Here is an 18208-nt window from a genome sequence, read left to right as displayed (position 1 = left end):
AAAAGTTCTTGCCTAATACTGTCGAACTTTTTGGATTTTAAACCAGGCAGGTTGACTTTGATTAGTCAGTTAAAAATCACACAACACCAGGTTATAATCCAACAGGTTTAATTGGAAGACATACAAATTTACCCCACAAACGTATATGTGCATGTGGGTCTTTGTGTGTGGGGGGTTGTTAGTGTGAGAGAAAGTATATATGTGTGTATAGTGAGTGTAGAGTGTCTAAGTCTGTGAGAGGATGCATGTGTGAGTGTGGGAATGTATATGTCTGCAGGGGTGTGTGTGTTGTGTGTATGTGTGTGTAGTGCAATGGTGGTCACCTGTAGTGTGACATGTGTTCATGTCACTCACACATTCCAGATACTCACACACACACCCCTTCAGACATATACATTCCCACACTCTCACATGCATCCTCTCAGACTTAGACACTCTACACTCACATACACACACATACACACTCTATAGGAGAAAGTGAGGACTGCAGATGCTGGAGATCAGAGCTGTAATCTCTCTCACACTAACAACGCCCCACCCAGACACACAGACACTCACACACACAGACACAGACACACACACAGACACACAGACACACACACACACAGACAGACACACACAGATACACAGACACACACACACACAGACACACACACAGACAGACACACACACAGACACACACAGACACGCACACACACACACATACACACACGCACATACATACACACACGCACACACAGACACACACACACATACACACACGCACATACACACACGCACATACACACACGCACACACATACACACACGCACACACACAGACACACACACGCACAGACACACACAGACCCACATGCACACATACACACATGCATACACACATATATACACACACACACATACACACACGCGCACACACACATGCATACACACACGCACACACATACACACACGCACACACAGACACACACACACACACATACACACACATACACACACGCACACACATACACACACACACAGACACACACAGACCCACATGCACACATACACACATACATACACACATATACACACACACTCACATACACACACACACACACACACACACACACAGGCCCACATGCACACACGCACACATACACACACACACACTCTCACACACACACATATACACACACACCCACATGCACACATACACACATACATACACACACAGACTCACACACACACACACGTATATACACACACACACAGACCCACATGCACACATACACATACAGATACACACACATACACACACACACAGACACACACACACACAAACAGACTCACATGCACACAGACACACATACACACATACATACACACACGCATACATACACACACGCACACACATACACACACACAGACACACACACACACACACACACACACACACACACACACACACATACACACACGCACACACATACACACACACAGACACACACAGGCCCACATGCACACATACACACACACACACTCTCACACACACACATATACACACACACCCACATGCACACATACACACATACATACACACACAGACTCACACACACACACACGTATATACACACACACACAGACCCACATGCACACATACACATACAGATACACACACATACTCACACACACACACACACACACACAGACACACACACACACAAACAGACTCACATGCACACATACACACACACACACAGACACACATACACACATACACACAAACACACATACACACATACACACATACATACACAGACCCACATACACACATACATACACACAGACACACACATATGCATACGCAAACACACATACATACACACACATGTACACACACACATGTACACACACACACACACACCCACATGCACACATACACACATACATACACACATATACACACACACTCACATACACACACACACATATACACACACACCCACATGCACACATACACACATACATACACACACAGACTCACACACACACATACACACACGTATATACACACACACAGACCCACATGCACATACACATACACACACATACACACACACACACAGACACACACACACAAACAGACTCACATGCACACATACACATACACACACACACAGACACACATACATACACACACACATACATACACACATACACACAAACACACACACACATACATACACAGACCCACATACACACAGACACACACACATGCACACGCAAACACACATACATACACACACACATGTATACACTCTCTCACACACACACACACACACACACACACACACACACACACACTGACCCACATGCACACATATACCTATATGTTTGTGGGTGAATTCGTACTTGCAGAGGGACATTGTACTTTACTCAAAAACTGCATGAATCCGTGTAAGATTCTGTTAACTCACTTTTTAGATTAGAGTCAGTCTAAACATTATGGCACAGACAGAGAACACAGGGGGCTAACACCTTCAACATATTGAACTGAAAAATGTGCTGCTGGAAAAGCACAGCAGGTCAGGCAGCATCCAAGGAGCAGGAGAATCGACGTTTTGGGCATAAGCCCTTCTTCAGGAATGAGGAAAGTGTCTCCAGCAGGCTAAGATAAAAGGTAGGGAGGAGGGACTTGGGGGAGGGGCGTTGGAAAAGCGATAGCTGGAAGGAGCTTAAGGTGAGGGTGATAGGCCGGAGTGGGGGTGGGGGCGGAGAGGTCAGGAAGAAGATTGCAGGTTAGGAAGGTGGTGCTGAGTTCGAGGGTTGGGACTGAGACAAGGTGGGGGGAGGGGAAATAAGGAAACTGGAGAAATCTGAGTTCATCCCTTGTGGTTGGAGGGTTCCTAGGCGGAAGATGAGGCGCTCTTTCTCCAACCGTCGTGTTGCTATGGTCTGGCGATGGAGGAGGCCAAGGACCTGCATGTCCTTGGTGGAGTGGGAGGGGGAGTTGAAGTGTTGAGCCACGGGGTGGTTGGGTTGGTTGGTCCGGGTGTCCCAGAGGTGTTCTCTGAAACGTTCCGCAAGTCGGCGGCCTGCCTCCCCAATATAGAGGAGGCCACATCGGGTGCAGCGGATGCAGTAAATGATGTGTGTGGAGGTGCAGGTGAATTTGTGGCGGATATGGAAGGATCCCTTGGGGCCTTGGAGGGAAGTAAGGGGGGAGGTGTGGGCGCAAGTTTTGCATTTCTTGCAGTTGCAGGGGAAGGTGCCGGGAGTGGAGGTTGGGTTGGTGGGGGGTGTGGACCTGACAAGGGAGTCACGGAGGGAGTGGTCTTTCCGGAACGCTGATAGGGGAGGGGAGGGAAATATATCCCTGGTGGTGGGGTCTGTTTGGAGGTGGCGGAAATGATGACGGATGATACGATGTATCTGGAGGTTGGTGGGGTGGTAGGTGAGGACCAGTGGGGTTCTGTCCTGGTGGCGATTGGAGGGGCGGGGCTTAAGGGCGGAGGAGCGGGAAGTGGAGGAGATGCGGTGGAGAGCATCGTCAACCACGTCTGAGGGGAAATTGCGGTCTTTGAAGAAGGAGGCCATCGGCGTTGTTCGGTATTGGAATTGGTCCTCCTGGGAGCAGGTACAGCGGAGACGAAGGAATTGGGAATATGGGATGGCGTTTTTACAGGGGGCAGGGTGGGAGGAGGTGTAGTCTAGGTAGCTGTGGGAGTCGGTCGGTTTATAGTAAATGTCCGTGTTGATTCAGTCACCCGAGATAGAAATGGAAAGGTCTAGGAAGTGGAGGGAGGAGTCTGAGACAGTCCAGGCAAATTTGAGGTCGGTGTGGAAGGTGTTGGTAAAGTGGATGAACTGTTCAACCTCCTCGTGGGAGCACGAGGCAGCGCCGATACAGTTATCGATGTAGCAGAGGAAAAGGTGGGTGGTGGTGCCAGTGTAGCTGCGGAAGATGGACTGTTCCACATATCCTACGAAGAGGCAGGCATAGCTGGGGCCCACGCGGGTGCCCATGGCTACTCCTTTGGTTTGGAGGAAGTGGGAGGATTGGAAAGAGAAGTTGTTCAGAGTGAGGACCAGTTCAGTCAGTCGAAGGAGGGTGTCAGTTGAAGGGTACTGGTTGGTACGGCGGGAAAGGAAGAAGCGGAGGGCTTTGAGTCCTTCGTGATGGGGGATGGAGGTGTACAGGGACTGGATGTCCATGGTGAAGATAAGGCGTTGGGGGCCGGGGAAGTGAAAATCATGGAGGAGGTGGAGGGCGTGGGTGGTGTCCCGAACGTAGGTGGGGAGTTCTTGGACTAACTGTGCCTCCACGCCGATCCCCGCCCCCACGCCGATCTCCGCCCCCATATCGATCTCCGCCCCCACGCCTAACCCGCGCCTGTACCAATCTCCGCCCACACACCTAACCCCGCCCCACACCGATCTCCGCCCCCACACCTAACCCCACTCCCACGCCGATCCCTGCCCCCACGCCGATCCCCACCCCCACGACGATCTCCGCCCCCACGCCCATCCCCGCCCACACCCCCATCCCCACCCCCATGGCGATCCCTGCCCCCATGCCGATCCCCGCCTCCATGCCGATCTCCGCCCCCACACCTAACCCCACCCCCATGCAGTTCTCCCCCCACATCTAACCCCGCCACCACACCGATCTCTGCCCCCACACCTAACCCCGCCCCCACTCCCAGCTCCAGCCCCACACCAGGTCCTAGCTCCCAGCCCTGCTGTATTTTCACCATCCCTCCAGACCTCCCCCTCTCTGAGGATGAAAGATCAGTCCTCGGCAGAGGCCTCACCTTCATCCCCCGACGCTCTCGGAATAACGAGTTCAACTCGCGGGGAGACATCGAACAATTCTTCCGCCGCCTTCGCCTCCATGCCTGCTTCTTCAACCAAGATTCTCTCCCACCCTCTGACGACCCCTCCTCCTGCCTCTAACACACCCCATCCACCTGGACACCCTGCGCTGGCCTCTTACCTGCCCTCGATCTCTTCATAGCCAACTGCCGCCACGACATTAACTGCCTCAACTTCTCCACCCCCCTCACCCACTCCAACCTCTTACCCTCGGAACGTGCAGCCCTCCACTCCCTCCGTTCCAACCCCAACCTCACTATCAAACCGGCAGACAAGGGAGGTGCAGTAGTAGTTTGGCGCACCGACCTTTACACCGCTGAGGCTAAAGGCCAGCTCGCTGACACCTCCTCCTACTGCCCCCTTGACCATGACCCCACCTCCCACCACCAAACCATCATCTCCCAGACCATCCATAACCTCATCACCTCAGGGGATTTCCCATCCACCGCCTCCAACCTCATAATCCCACAACCCCGCACCGCCCGTTTCTACCTCCTGCCCAAAATCCACAAACCTGACTGCCCCGGCCAACCCATTGTCTCAGCCTGCTCCTGCCCCACCGAACTCATCTCTGCATACCTCGACACGGTCCTGTCCCCCTTAGTCCAAGAACTCCCCACCTACGTTTGGGACACCACCCACGCCCTCAACCTCCTCCATGATTTTCACTTCCCCGGCCCCCAACGCCTTATCTTCACCATGGACATCCAGTCCCTGTACACCTCCATCCCTCATCACGAAGGACTCAAAGCCCTCCGCTTCTTCCTTTCCCGCCGTACCAACCAGTACCCTTCCACTGACACCCTCCTTCGACTGACTGAACTGGTCCTCACTCTGAACAACTTCTCTTTCCAATCCTCCCACTTCCTCCAAACCAAAGGAGTAGCCATGGGCACCCACATGGGCCCCAGCTATGCCTGCCTCTTCGTCGGATATGTGGAACAGTCCATCTTCCGCAGCTACACTGGCACCACCCCCCACCTTTTCCTCTGCTACATCGATGACTGTATCGGCGCTGCCTCGTGCTTCCATGAGGAGGTTGAACAGTTCATCCACTTTACCAACACCTTCCACTCTGACCTCAAATTTGCCTGGACCGTCTCAGACTCCTCCCTCCCCTTCCTAGACCTTTCCATTTCTATCTCGGGTGACCGAATCGACACCGGACATTTACTATAAACCGGCCGACTCCCACAGCTACCTAGACTACACCTCCTCCCACCCTGCCCCCTGTAAAAACGCCATCCCATATTCCCAATTCCTTTGTCTCCGCTGCATCTGCTCCCAGGAGGACCAGTTCCAAAACCCTACAACCCAGATGGCCTCCTTCTTCAAAGACCACAATTTCCCCCCAGACGTGGTTGACGATGCTCTCCACCGCATCTCCTCCACTTCCCGCTCCTCCGCCCTTAAGCCCCGCCCCTCCAACCGCCACCAGGACAGAACCCCACTGGTCCTCACCTACCACCCCACCAACCTCCAGATACATCGTATCATCCTTCGTCATTTCCGCCACCTCCAAACGGACCCCACCACCAGGGATATATTTCCCTCCCCTCCCCTATCAGCGTTCCGGAAAGACCACTCCCTCCGTGACTCCCTCGTCAGGTCCACACCCCCCACCAACCCAACCTCCACTCCCGGCACCTTTCCCTGCAACCGCAAGAAATGCAAAACTTGGGCCCACACCTCCCCCCTTACTTCCCTCCAAGGCCCCAAGGGATCCTTCCATATCCGCCACAAATTCACCTGCACCTCCACTCACATCATTTACTGCATCCGCTGCACTCGATGTGGCCTCCTCTATATTGGGGAGACAGGCCGCCTACTTGTGGAACGTTTCAGAGAACACCTCTGGGACACCTGCACTAACCAACCCAACCACCACGTGGCTCAACACTTCAACTCCCCCTCCCACTCCACCAAGGACATGCAGGTCCTTGGCCTCCTCCGTCGCCAGACCATAGCAACACGACGGTTGGAGGAAGAGCGCCTCACCTTCCGCCTAGGAACCCTCCAACCACAAGGGATGAACTCAGATTTCTCCAGTTTCCTTATTTCCCCTCCCCCCACCTTGACGCAGCCCCAACTCTCAAACTCAGCACCACCTTCCTAACCTGCAATCTTCTTCCTGACCTCTCTGCCCCCACCCCCTCTCCGGCTTATCACTCTCACCCTAACCTCCTTCCACCTATCGTATTCCCAACACCCCTCCCCCAAGTCCCTCCTCCCTACCTTTTATCTTAGCCTGCTTGGCACACACTCTCCTCATTCCTGAAGAAGGGCTCATGCCTGAAACGTCGATTCTCCTGCTCCTTGGATGCTGCCTGACCTGCTGCGCTTTTCCAGCAACACATTTTTCAGCTCTGATCTCCAGCATCTGCAGTCCTCACTTTCTCCTTCAACATATTGTCTAGCTAACACTACTTGTTAAAGTTAACCTGAGAATGTAACTTTTAAAAATGTTTTGTGATTTACATATGGAAGAAATGAAACTATCATGGTATTTGAACAGATGAGAAACTCAACAAACAATCCAGGTCTTTTTCAATGTATAATTTCAGTTACATCAAACTGTAAACATTTGCTATAAATTCCGTGTCTTATAATTGTGTCCTCCCCAACCACCTGATGAAGGAGCAGCGCTCCGAAAGCTAGTGCTTCCAATTAAACCTGTTGGACTATAACCTGGTGTTGTGTGATTTTTAACTTTGTCCACCCCAGTCCAACACCAGCATTCCCAAATCTTGATTAGTCAGGGTATTGAGGGTAAGAACTCTCAACTCAGAGGGCACTGGATTCACAGTCATCATTAGAATCTTAATTCCAGATTTTTATTGAATTCCAATTTGCCATGGTGGGATTTGAACCCAGGTCCCCAGAACATTACCTGGGTCTATAAATTAATAACGTAGTGATAATACCACGAGGCCATTTCCTCCTCACCTCTTGTTTCACACAGATGTGAAATCTGGATTCAGGAAATCCTCGGTGACTTTGTCTCTTGGGGTGAAGTCCAGGTTTACTCTCTAACCTGTCCATGTTCAGCTCAGTGCCCCTTGGGCTGACAGGATGTGAGTGAATGGCGTGGTGTTCACTGGAGCCTTGTGTCTGGGGAGGAGGGGATGGTTTTGATTGAGTTGATGATGCTAACCTGCCTGGTTCTGGTGTAGGTTTGTGATGGAGTCAATGATTGCAGAGACAGCTCAGAGAAATCTCGTGGAATTCCCTCAGATGAGTTGAATTGTGGGAAATGGTCTCCGTGGGGATTATGGAGTCAGTGCAGCCAGAGCTGTGCAGCTGGAATACAGACTCGGGAACGAGTATGTGAGACATCATCAACAGACCTACTCAAGGAGTGCAGAGGCCACAAGACACAGACTCAACAGTGCTTCAGTCAGGCCTGCCCAGGTAGACCCCATCCCATGTGGGTGAGAGACTGGGGGGAAGGGGAGGGGGTTGGTGATGGGGAGGATGGAAGATTGGGGGTGTGGCGGGGGCAGGGTAGGGGAATGCAGGTGTGGATGTGTGAATGGGGATGGGAGAAAGGAATCATGGAGCCTTGTTTCTGAAGGGTGAGGATGGGATTAGGGTGGGTGGGGGTCACTGGGGAGGGGAAGCAGTGGGAGTCAGGTCGGGGTGGGCTCCATAAGCATCCCCTCCCTCCACTACCAACATTCAGTAGCAGCAGTGTGTACTATCTACAAGATGCACTGCAGAAATTCACCAAAGATCCTCAGACAGCACCTTCCAAACCCATGACCACTACCATCCAGAAGGACAAGGACAGCAGGTACATGGGAACACCACCCCCTTCAACTTTCCCTCCAAGTCACTCCCCATCTTGACTTGGAAATATATTGCTGTTCCTTCAGTGTCACTGGGTCAGAATCCTGGAATTCCCTCCGTAAGGACATTGTAGGTCTACCCACAGCACATGGACTGCAGCGGTTCAAGAAAGCAGCTCACCCCCACCTTCACAAGGGGCAACTAGGGACGGGGCAGTCCCGGCAGAGCTGGGCCCAGCCAGAGACACTCACGTCTCACGAATGAATTTGAAAAATGCTCCTGACCATTACTCATTTGTTTTGGTGCTAGATTTCTCATTCCTTGTACAGTCTGAGGTCCTGAGTTACAGCCTTCTTGGCCCTTCACCTTCCGCATCTTCACTGAAGTAATACAGTGCAGTCGGAGGCCTTTCAGTCCATTGTGCTTGCACTGGCTCTGTTCCCTAGTGCCAGTCTCCTGCCTTTTCCACATAGCTCACTGTGTCCCTACAATGCCCACCGCCATGTCCAGCTCTGGTCAGGGTGTGTTTCTCTGTTTGTTCCGCTGCCTGTCTGACCTTTTCCTCTTGCTGCAGTCGATGGGGAGTGGACAGACTGGACGTCATGGTCAAACTGTAGCCACCACTGTGAGGGTGTTGTGATTCGCCACCGTGAGTGTGTTGGTCCAACAAATGGAGGGAAACAGTGCCAGGAGCTGCCAGGCTCAGGGAGTCACATGGATATCAGTAAGTGCTCTCTGATTGGACAGGTCAGTCACCGCATTTAGAGGGACAATGTCATTCAATCCCATGACTCAAACTAAGACACTAAGAATGGGGGTTCAATTCCCATCACTGCATTTATAAAGGTCGCCTCTTTAAGGGGCTGTTGTGGCACTTTTATAGTGGCCCTACCCCTCGACCAGGAGGCCTTTGTTCAAGTCCCACCTGTTCCAGAAGTGTGTTATAATGTCTCTGAACATTGAGGCAGTCTCAGTGACCATGAACCTAATATCAATTATTGTAAAATCCTATCACCAGGCTCACAATGTCCTTCAGAGAAGGAAATCTGCCGTCCTTATTGAGTCTGGCCGAGACATGACTCCAGACCCACAGCAACCACTTTCTGAAATGACTGAAGGAGACACACCGGTGTAACGAGTTCACCAATACCCACTCGGGGCAACCATTCTCACATACCAATAACAAATACTTTAACATTTTCAATGGGTTTTATCTGACCTGTGAATGGCCAAGAAATCTGATCTTGACAAATCATTCCTGGTAGGAATGGGTATCTCCCTGAGCCATGGGAAATAATTGATGTGGGCGATGGCACCAGATTCTGAGAATTTGGGAAGGAAAAGGTGATTGCAGATGGAATGGGTGTTTGTCAGTCCAATGGGTGAAGGGTTAGTATTCTCGGGGAGTTGTGATGTCAGTGGAGGACAGGAGCAAAGGAGTGAAGCTGTTCCCCATGTCAGCTCACATGGAGGCCAGCAGGGAGAGCTGGCTGACCAACACACTGGTGGCAGTAGGATTGAGGGAATGGTGGGGGTGAGGATTGTGACAATACTGTGGCTTTAAGAGGTATGTTTTGTCCTGATCTCTTTTCGAGAGACATTGGTGGACAGGTGATGAGCAGTCTATGAAAAAATAAAAAAAGTGAAGCTTTTTTTTAAAGCTGGAACAATAGAAGCAGCCTGAGTGGGTGATGTCAAGATCTCTCTGATCTTCAGCAGTTAAGGTCTCAGCAGTGTTTGGAAAGCAGTGAACCTCTCCCAGCTGCTATACTCTCTCTCTCTCTCTCTCTCTCAGAATTGTCTTTAGATGTTCTTTCCTATTAGACTGGAGAATTGCACGTGAGGCAATCTGTTTTCTGAATTTAACTTTTGTTAAGGATGTGTTCAGGGGATGTTATTGTATTGGAACAGCTATCATTATTCTGTTAAGGTTTCCAATAGAGTTGTGTTATTCCAAGTTCTTCTTTCTTTTGTTGTATTTTAACAATGACATTTAAAGAAATTCTGTTTTGCTTAATGTTGAGAAGTTTGACCAATCAAATTGTATCTGGAATACAGTACCTGACATTTACTTTAAAATAAGGAAAAGTTAGGGTCTACCTTCTTAATATATTTTGAGGGGGTCTGGTTTGGTCTGCTCTATAACGAGTTCCTGAACAAATTAAGCTCAGTGGGGATGGGGGAGGTAGGAGAGAAACAAGACACTGAGGTGATGTCAAGGCTGGGGTAGGGGCTAGTTTGATTCAGATGGGTTTTGTGATTTGCAATGATTACGGTTGGCAGTAAATATGAAAATATTTTACCTGACACAGCCTGTCTAACCCCAACTCCCAGCACTAAGGGAAAGAATTCGAATTAAGTTTTATTGGCACGTGAACTCAAATATCAGGATATATGAGTACAGTGAAAGTGTACACGGTCGCCTTTCTTAGTAGAAAAATAAAGAAATGAAGGTAAAAGCTGAGTATTCCAGTCATTGTTTAGCCTTGGGCCTGCAGACACTCCCTGTTGGCCTTTCTCCATAAAGCCCAGAGTGCAGTATCTGTAGGCCATGCCGAAGGAAGGACTGCCATGCTCAACCTTTGGCATTAGCTGAACATTTGTAGGAAATAATTTGAATGCTTCCATCCCAATATACTTTCCCATCTTCATTCATTACTGACATTCACTTCAATTCCCTCTCTCTCTCACCTGACCTTGATTCCCCATAATTCCTGGTTGAGTCTCTGTGTTTTCTACAAGAAAGACAGATATGAATGTATTCAGTGGCTCTGCCATTTCCAATTCCCCTTGAGAAAGTCTCTGGTCTCAACCTCTCAGAGTTAACATTTACTTTAGCCGCTCTCCTCTCTTTTTCGTACCAATCAAAGTGCTTACAGTCCAGTCCAGTTTATTATGATTGGCTTTTAATCGCAGTCAGTTTACTCCCTCATTAACAGGGTTTGCTGAGTTCATCTCTGGGTGTGATGATTTGATGCTGTCACTGGATTTAATTCCTGCCCCATTTCTGCAGCTCCATGTAATTTAGACGATTGTCCAAGTGTCCAGCATTGTCCTGGGGAACTGGTGATGCGGGACTGTGCAACCTGTCCTTTGACTTGTGCAGAACTGAGCACGAACAGCAGCTGCTCTGGTAAAGAAGGCTGTTTCTCAGGTATGTTTTCGGGGAGATCATCACGAGAGGAATGAGACAGAATCATCGAGAATGAACTTCAGGCAGGTGACACCTTATTCTGCCTGACTGATAACTCATCCTGTGAGACACATTGTTGTTTTGATTTGTTAAAGACAGTATCAATTTAAGGTTTTTCTGTGTGTGTGTGTGCGCGCGTGCGTGTACGTGTGTGTGTGAGTGTGTGTGAGAGAGAGAGAGAGAGGCAGTACTAATGTGCGTCTGTGTGTATCTGTGTGAACCGTGGGTTTATCGGTCTGTTTGTGATGTAATTGGTGTGTCTTATAAAGTGTATGTGAGACTGTACCTCTTTGTGTGTCCCCATGTGAGTCAGCATCTCTGTGTTTTTGCTCATGTATTTGTCTGTGTTTCAATGTGTCTGTGTCTGTGTATATGCATGCATCTGTGTGTGTGTGTGTGTATCTGCCTGTGTGTGTCTGTGTAAATAGAACATAAAACATAGTAAAGTACAGCACAAAACAGGCCCTTTGGCCCACGATGTTGTGCCGAGGTTTAATCCTAATGTAAAATACAGTAACTTAACCTACGCACCCCTCAACTCACTGCTATCCATGTACATGTCCAGCAGTCGCTTAAATGTCCCCAATGACTCTGCTTCCACCACCACAGCTGGCAACACATTCCATGCATTCACAACTCTCTGTGTAAAGAACCTTCCTCTGACGTCTCCTTTATAGCTTCCTCCTAATATCTTCAAACTGTGACTCCTGGTACCAGTCAATCCTACCCTGGGGAAAAGTCTCTGGCCATTGACTCTATCTATTCCTCTCATTATTTTGTACACCTCGATCAGGTCTCCTCTCTTCCTCCTTCTCTCCAGAGAGAAAAGTCTGAGCTTATTCAACCTTTCTTCATAAGACAAGCCCTCCAGTCGAACTAGCATCCTGGTAAACCTTCTTTGCACCCTCTCCAAAGCCTCTGTATCTTTCCTATAGTAGAGCAACCAGAACTGGACACAATGTTCCAAGTGTGGTCTCACCAGGGACTTGTAGAGCTGCAGCAAAACCTCGCGGCTCTTAAACTCGATCCCCTGTTAATGAAAGCCAAAACACCATCAGCTTTCTTAACAACCCTGTCTACTGGGGTGGCAATTTTGAGGGATCTATGTACTTGCACACCCAGATCCCTCTGTTCCTTCACAATGCCAAGAATCCTGTCTTTAATCCTATATTCAGCATTTGAGTTTGATCTTCCAAAATGCATCACTTCACATTTATCCAGGTTGAACTCCATCTGCCATTTCTCAGCCCAGCTCTGCATCCTGTCTATGTCGCGCTGCAGCCTGCAGTAGCCCTCTATACTATCGATGACACCTCCAACCTTTGTATCATCTGCAAATTTACTAACCCACCCCTCAACCTCCTCATCCAAGTCATTTATAAAAACTACAAAGAGCAGAGGCCCAAGAACAGAACCCTTTGCTACCCCACTCAACACTGACCTCCAGGCAGAACACTTTCCATCTACAACCACTCTCTGCCTTCTGTCAGCCAGCCAATTCTGAATCCATATAGCCAAATCTCCCTGTATCCCATACTTCCTGACTTTATGAATGAGCCTACCATGGGGAACCTTATCAAATGCCTTGCTGAAGTCCATATACACCACATCCACTGCTCGACCGTCGTCAACCTGTCTTGTCACCTCCTCAAAGAACTCAATAAGATTTGTGAGGCATGACCTGCCCCTCTCAAAGGCATGCTGACTGCCTTTAATCACACTATGCTTTGCCAAATAGTCATAAATCCTATCCCTCAGAATTCTTTCCAAAACTTTGCTGACCACAGACATAAGACTGACTGGTCTGTAATTTCCAGGGATTTCCCTATTACCCTTCTTGAAAAGAGGAACAATATTCGCCTCCTTCCAATCCTCTGGTATGACTCCTGTGGAGAGTGAGGAGGCAAATATCCTCTCCAGCGGCTTAGCAACCTCCTTTCTCATTTCCCGGAGCAGCCTCGGATAAATCTGGTCTGGCCCTGGAGACATATCAATCTTAATGTTTTCCAAAATTTCCAGCACATCATCTTCATCAATCTTGATCTGGTCAAACCTGTATCCCAGCTCCTCTAAGTTTTTATTTACAACCAGGTCCCTTTTCTTGGTGAAAACCAAACCAAAAATCTCATTTAGGACTTCTCTGGGTAATCTAAGATGGTGGATGGGAAAAATTTCTGGCTGTAAGAGCTGCTCCTTTTTTTGAGATATTTTAGGTGTTGGAGGTGATTTCCTCGAATTCCAGGAGCAGCAATTACTGTTTTATATGCTGTTTTGGAACTTTAGAAAAAAAAAGTCAAAACCACAGCAGTTCAAAAGGGAGAAGAGCAGACAAAGGAAGCACATGGTGAGGACAGTGCAGGAGAGAGAGAGAGAGAGAGAGAGAGAGAGAGAACCTGCACAGTTACCGCTTTTGCTGTTTGAATTCGTGTACCGCTGGACATCGGAGTGCATCAGGGAAAATTAACAAACAGTGAAATTCACAACTAATCTTGGAGGAACTATTGGGCAAAGTTCACAGCACAGAATCAGATAAGTTAATTGTTGTTTTAAGTCTGTCCAAGAGAAAGGCTGCAGTAATGAGTATAGTGGGTTATTTCTTGATTTTATGTTTTTAGAGATAAGTCTCTTGACTAAACTTAAAATATAAGCCATAACTTAAACTTAAAATATTAATTTAACTTGGGGCAGTGTTTGTAGAGGAATAAGACGGTGTTATTTTCTGAGTCTGCAGATTGTGAAGGAACAAAAATGGCCTTTGCAGTGATATGTACTTCTTATCAGATGTGGGAGTTTAAATAGAGTTTAAGGTTTACTGCAGATTATATCTGCCATAAATGCTATTGGATGCGAATCTTATCAGATCGAGTGGATCGGTTGGAGAGACAGATAGAAGCGATGAGGAACTTGCAACAGCAACAGTATGTGGTGGATGGCAGTTATAGGAAGGGGGGAAAGTCTCAGATACAGTCACATAGATGGGTTAACTCCAGGAAGGGTAAGAGAGGTAGGCACCTAGGGCAGGAGTCTTTTGTGGATATACCCATTTCAAAAAGGTATGCTGTTTTGGAAAATGTAGGGGGTGATGGATTCTCAGGGGAACGTAGCACGAACAGCCAAGTTTCTGGTATTGAGACGAGCTCTAATGCAACGAGGGGTACGTCGGTTTCCAAGAGTAAATTGTGTTAGGGAATTCTGTAGTCCGGGGTACAGACAGACGTTTCTGTGGCCAGCAGAGAAAAAGCAGAATGTTGTGTTGTTTCCCTGGTGCCAGGATCAAGGATGACTCAGAGAGGGTGCAGAATGTTCTCACATGGGGAGAGGGGCCAGCAGGAGGTCATTGTCCACATAGGAACCAATGACGTAGGAAGGGAAAAGGTTGAGACTCTGAAGGGAGATTCCAGAGAGTTAGGCAGGAATTTAAAAAGGAGGTCCTCAAGGGTAGTAATATCTGGATTATTCCCAGTGCTACGAGCCAGTGAGGGCAGGAATAGGAGGATAGAGCAGATGAATGCATGGCTGAGGAGCTGGTGTATGGGAGAAAGATTCACTTTTTTTGGATCATTGGAATCTCTTTTGGGGTAGAAGTGACCTGTACAAGAAGGACGGATTGCACCTAAATTGGAAGGGGACTAATGTACTGGCAGGGAAATTTGCTAGAGCTGCTTGGGAGGATTTAAACTAGTAAGGTGGGGGGCCCAGGGAGATAGTGAGGAAAGAGATCGATCTGAGACGGGTACAGCTGAGAACAGAATTGAGTCGAACAGTCAAGGCAGGCAGGGACAAGGTAGGACTAATAAATTAAACTGCATTTATTTCAATGCAAGGGGCCTAACAGGGAAGGCAGATGAACTCAGGGCATGGTTTAGAACATGGGACTGGGATATCATACCAATTACAGAAACATGGCTCAGGGATGGGCAGGACTGGCAGCTTAATGTTCCAGGATACAAATACTACAGGAAGGATAGAAAAGGAGGCAAGAGAGGAGGGGGAGTGGCATTTTTGATAAGGGATAGCATTACAGCTGTGCTGAGGGAGGATATTCCCGGAAATACATCCAGGAAAGTTATTTGGGTGGAACTGAGAAATAAGAAAGGGATGATCACCTTATTGGGATTGTATTATAGACCCCTCAATAGTCAGAGGGAAATTGAGAAACAAACTTGTAAGGAGATCTCAGCTATCTGTAAGGATAATAGGGTGGTTATGTTAGGGGATTTTAACTTTCCAAACATCAACTGGGACTGCCATAGTGTTAGAGGTTTAGATGGAGAGGAATTTCTTAAGTGTGTACAAGACAATTTTCTGATTCAGTATGTGGATGTACCTACTAGAGAAGTGCAAAACTTGACCTACTCTTGGGAAATAAGGCAGGGCAGGTGACTGAGGTGTCAGTGGGGGAGCACTTTGGGGCCAGCGACCATAATTCTGTTTGTTTTAAAATAGTGATGGAAAAGGATAGACCAGATCTAAAAGTTGAAGTTCTAAATTGAAGAAAGGCTAATTTTGACGGTATAAGGCAAGGACTGGGCGGCACGGTGGCACAGTGGTTAGCACTGCTGCCTCACAGCGCCAGAGACCCGGGTTCAATTCCCGCCTCAGGCGACTGACTGTGTGGAGTTTGCACGTTCTCCCCGTGTCTGCGTGGGTTTCCTCCGGGTGCTCGGGTTTCCTCCCACAGTCCAAAGGTGTGCAGGTCAGGTGAATTAGTCATGCTAAATTGCCCATAGTGTTAGGTAAGGGGTAAATGTAGGGGTATGGGTGGGTTGCGCTTCGGCGGGGCGGTGTGGACTCCTTGGGCAGAAGGGCCTGTTTCCACACTGTAAGTAATCTAATCTAATCTAATCTAATCTAATCTAATCTAATCTAACTTTCAAAAGCTGATTGGAGGCAGATGTTCGCAGGTAAAGGGACGGCTGGAAAATGGGAAGCCTTCAGAAATGACAGAACAAGAATCCAGAGAAAGTATATTCCTGTCAGGGTGAAAGGGAAGGCTGGTAGGTATAGGGAATGCTGGATGATTAAAGAAATTGAGGGTTTGGTTAAGAAAAAGAAGGAAGCGTATGTCAGGTACAGACAGGATAGATCGAGTGAATCCTTAGAAGAGTATAAAGAAAGTAGGAGTATACTTAAGAGGAAAATCAGGAGGGCAGAACGGGGACATGAGATAGCTTTGGCAAATAGAATGAAGAAGAATCCAAAGGGTTTTTACAAATATATTAAGGACAAAAGGGTAACTAGGGATAGAATAGGGCCCCTCAAAGATCAGCAAGGCGGCCTTTGTGTGGAGCCACTGAAAATGGAGGAGATACTAAATGAGTATTTTGCATCAGTATTTACTGTGGAAAAGGATATGGAAGATATAGACTGTAGGGAAATAGATGGTGACATCTTGCAAAATGTCCAGATTACAGAGGAGGAAGTGCTGGATGTCTTGAAACGGTTAAAGGTGGATAAATCCCCAGGACCTGATCAGGTGTACCCGAGAACTCTGTGGGAAGCCAGAGGAGTGATTGCTGGGCCTCTTGCTGAGATATTTGTATCATCGATAGTCACAAGTGAGGTGCCGGAAAACTGGAGGTTGGCAAACGTGGTGCCACTGTTTAAGAAGGACGGTAAAGACAAGCCAGGGAACTATAGGCCGGTGAGCCTGACCTCAGTGGTGGCAAGTTGTTGGAGGGAATCCTGAGGGACAGGATATACATGTATTTGGAAAGGCAAGGACTGATTCAGGATAGTCAACATGGCTTTGTGCGTGGGAAATCATGTCTCACAAAAAAGGGTTACCTCAGATTACAACAGGATCTTGACCAGATGGGTCAATGGGCTGAGAAGTGGCAGGTGGAGTTTATTCAGATAAATGCGAGGTGCTGCATTTTGGGAAAGCAACTCTTAGCAGGACTTATACACTTAATGGTAAGGTCCTAGGGAGTGTTGCTGAACAAAGAGACCTTGGAGTGCAGGTTTATAGCTCCTTGAAAGTGGAGTCACAGGTAGATAGGATAGTGAAGAAGGCTTTTGGTATGCTTTCCTTTATTGGTCAGAGTATTGAGTACAGGAGTTGGGAGGTCATGTTGCGGCATTGGTTAGGCCACTGTTGGAATATTGCATGCAATTCTGGTCTCCTTCCTATCGGAAAGCTGTTGTGAAACTTGAAAGGGTTCAGAAAAGATTTACAAGGATGTTGCCAGGGTTGGAGGATCTGAGCTACAGGGAGAGGCTGAACAGGCTGGGGCTGTTTTCCCTGGAGTGTCGGAAGCTGAGGGGTGACCTTATAGAGGTTTATAAAATTATGAGGAGTATGGATAGGGTAAATAGGCAAAGTCTTTTCCCTGGGGTCGGAGAGTCCGGAACTAGAGGGCATATG

General features: G+C 48.3%; 1 protein-coding gene across 1 annotated transcript in view; it reads left to right on the top strand.

Annotated features, from left to right (window-relative positions):
* The window catches only part of LOC140476713 (SCO-spondin-like), a 138265-nt gene that overhangs the window by 89710 nt on the left and 30347 nt on the right, over window positions 1–18208 (top strand). Inside the window, exons 19-21 of the mRNA XM_072569532.1 lie at window positions 8033–8270; window positions 9223–9372; window positions 11662–11802. Of these exons, the coding sequence (XP_072425633.1) occupies window positions 8033–8270; window positions 9223–9372; window positions 11662–11802 (529 nt within the window). The remainder of the gene's footprint in view (window positions 1–8032; window positions 8271–9222; window positions 9373–11661; window positions 11803–18208) is intronic.

This window comes from Chiloscyllium punctatum, chromosome 5 (assembly GCF_047496795.1).
Source record: "Chiloscyllium punctatum isolate Juve2018m chromosome 5, sChiPun1.3, whole genome shotgun sequence".
NCBI classification, from domain to species: domain Eukaryota; kingdom Metazoa; phylum Chordata; class Chondrichthyes; order Orectolobiformes; family Hemiscylliidae; genus Chiloscyllium; species Chiloscyllium punctatum.
This window is presented reverse-complemented; position numbering and strand designations above follow the sequence as displayed.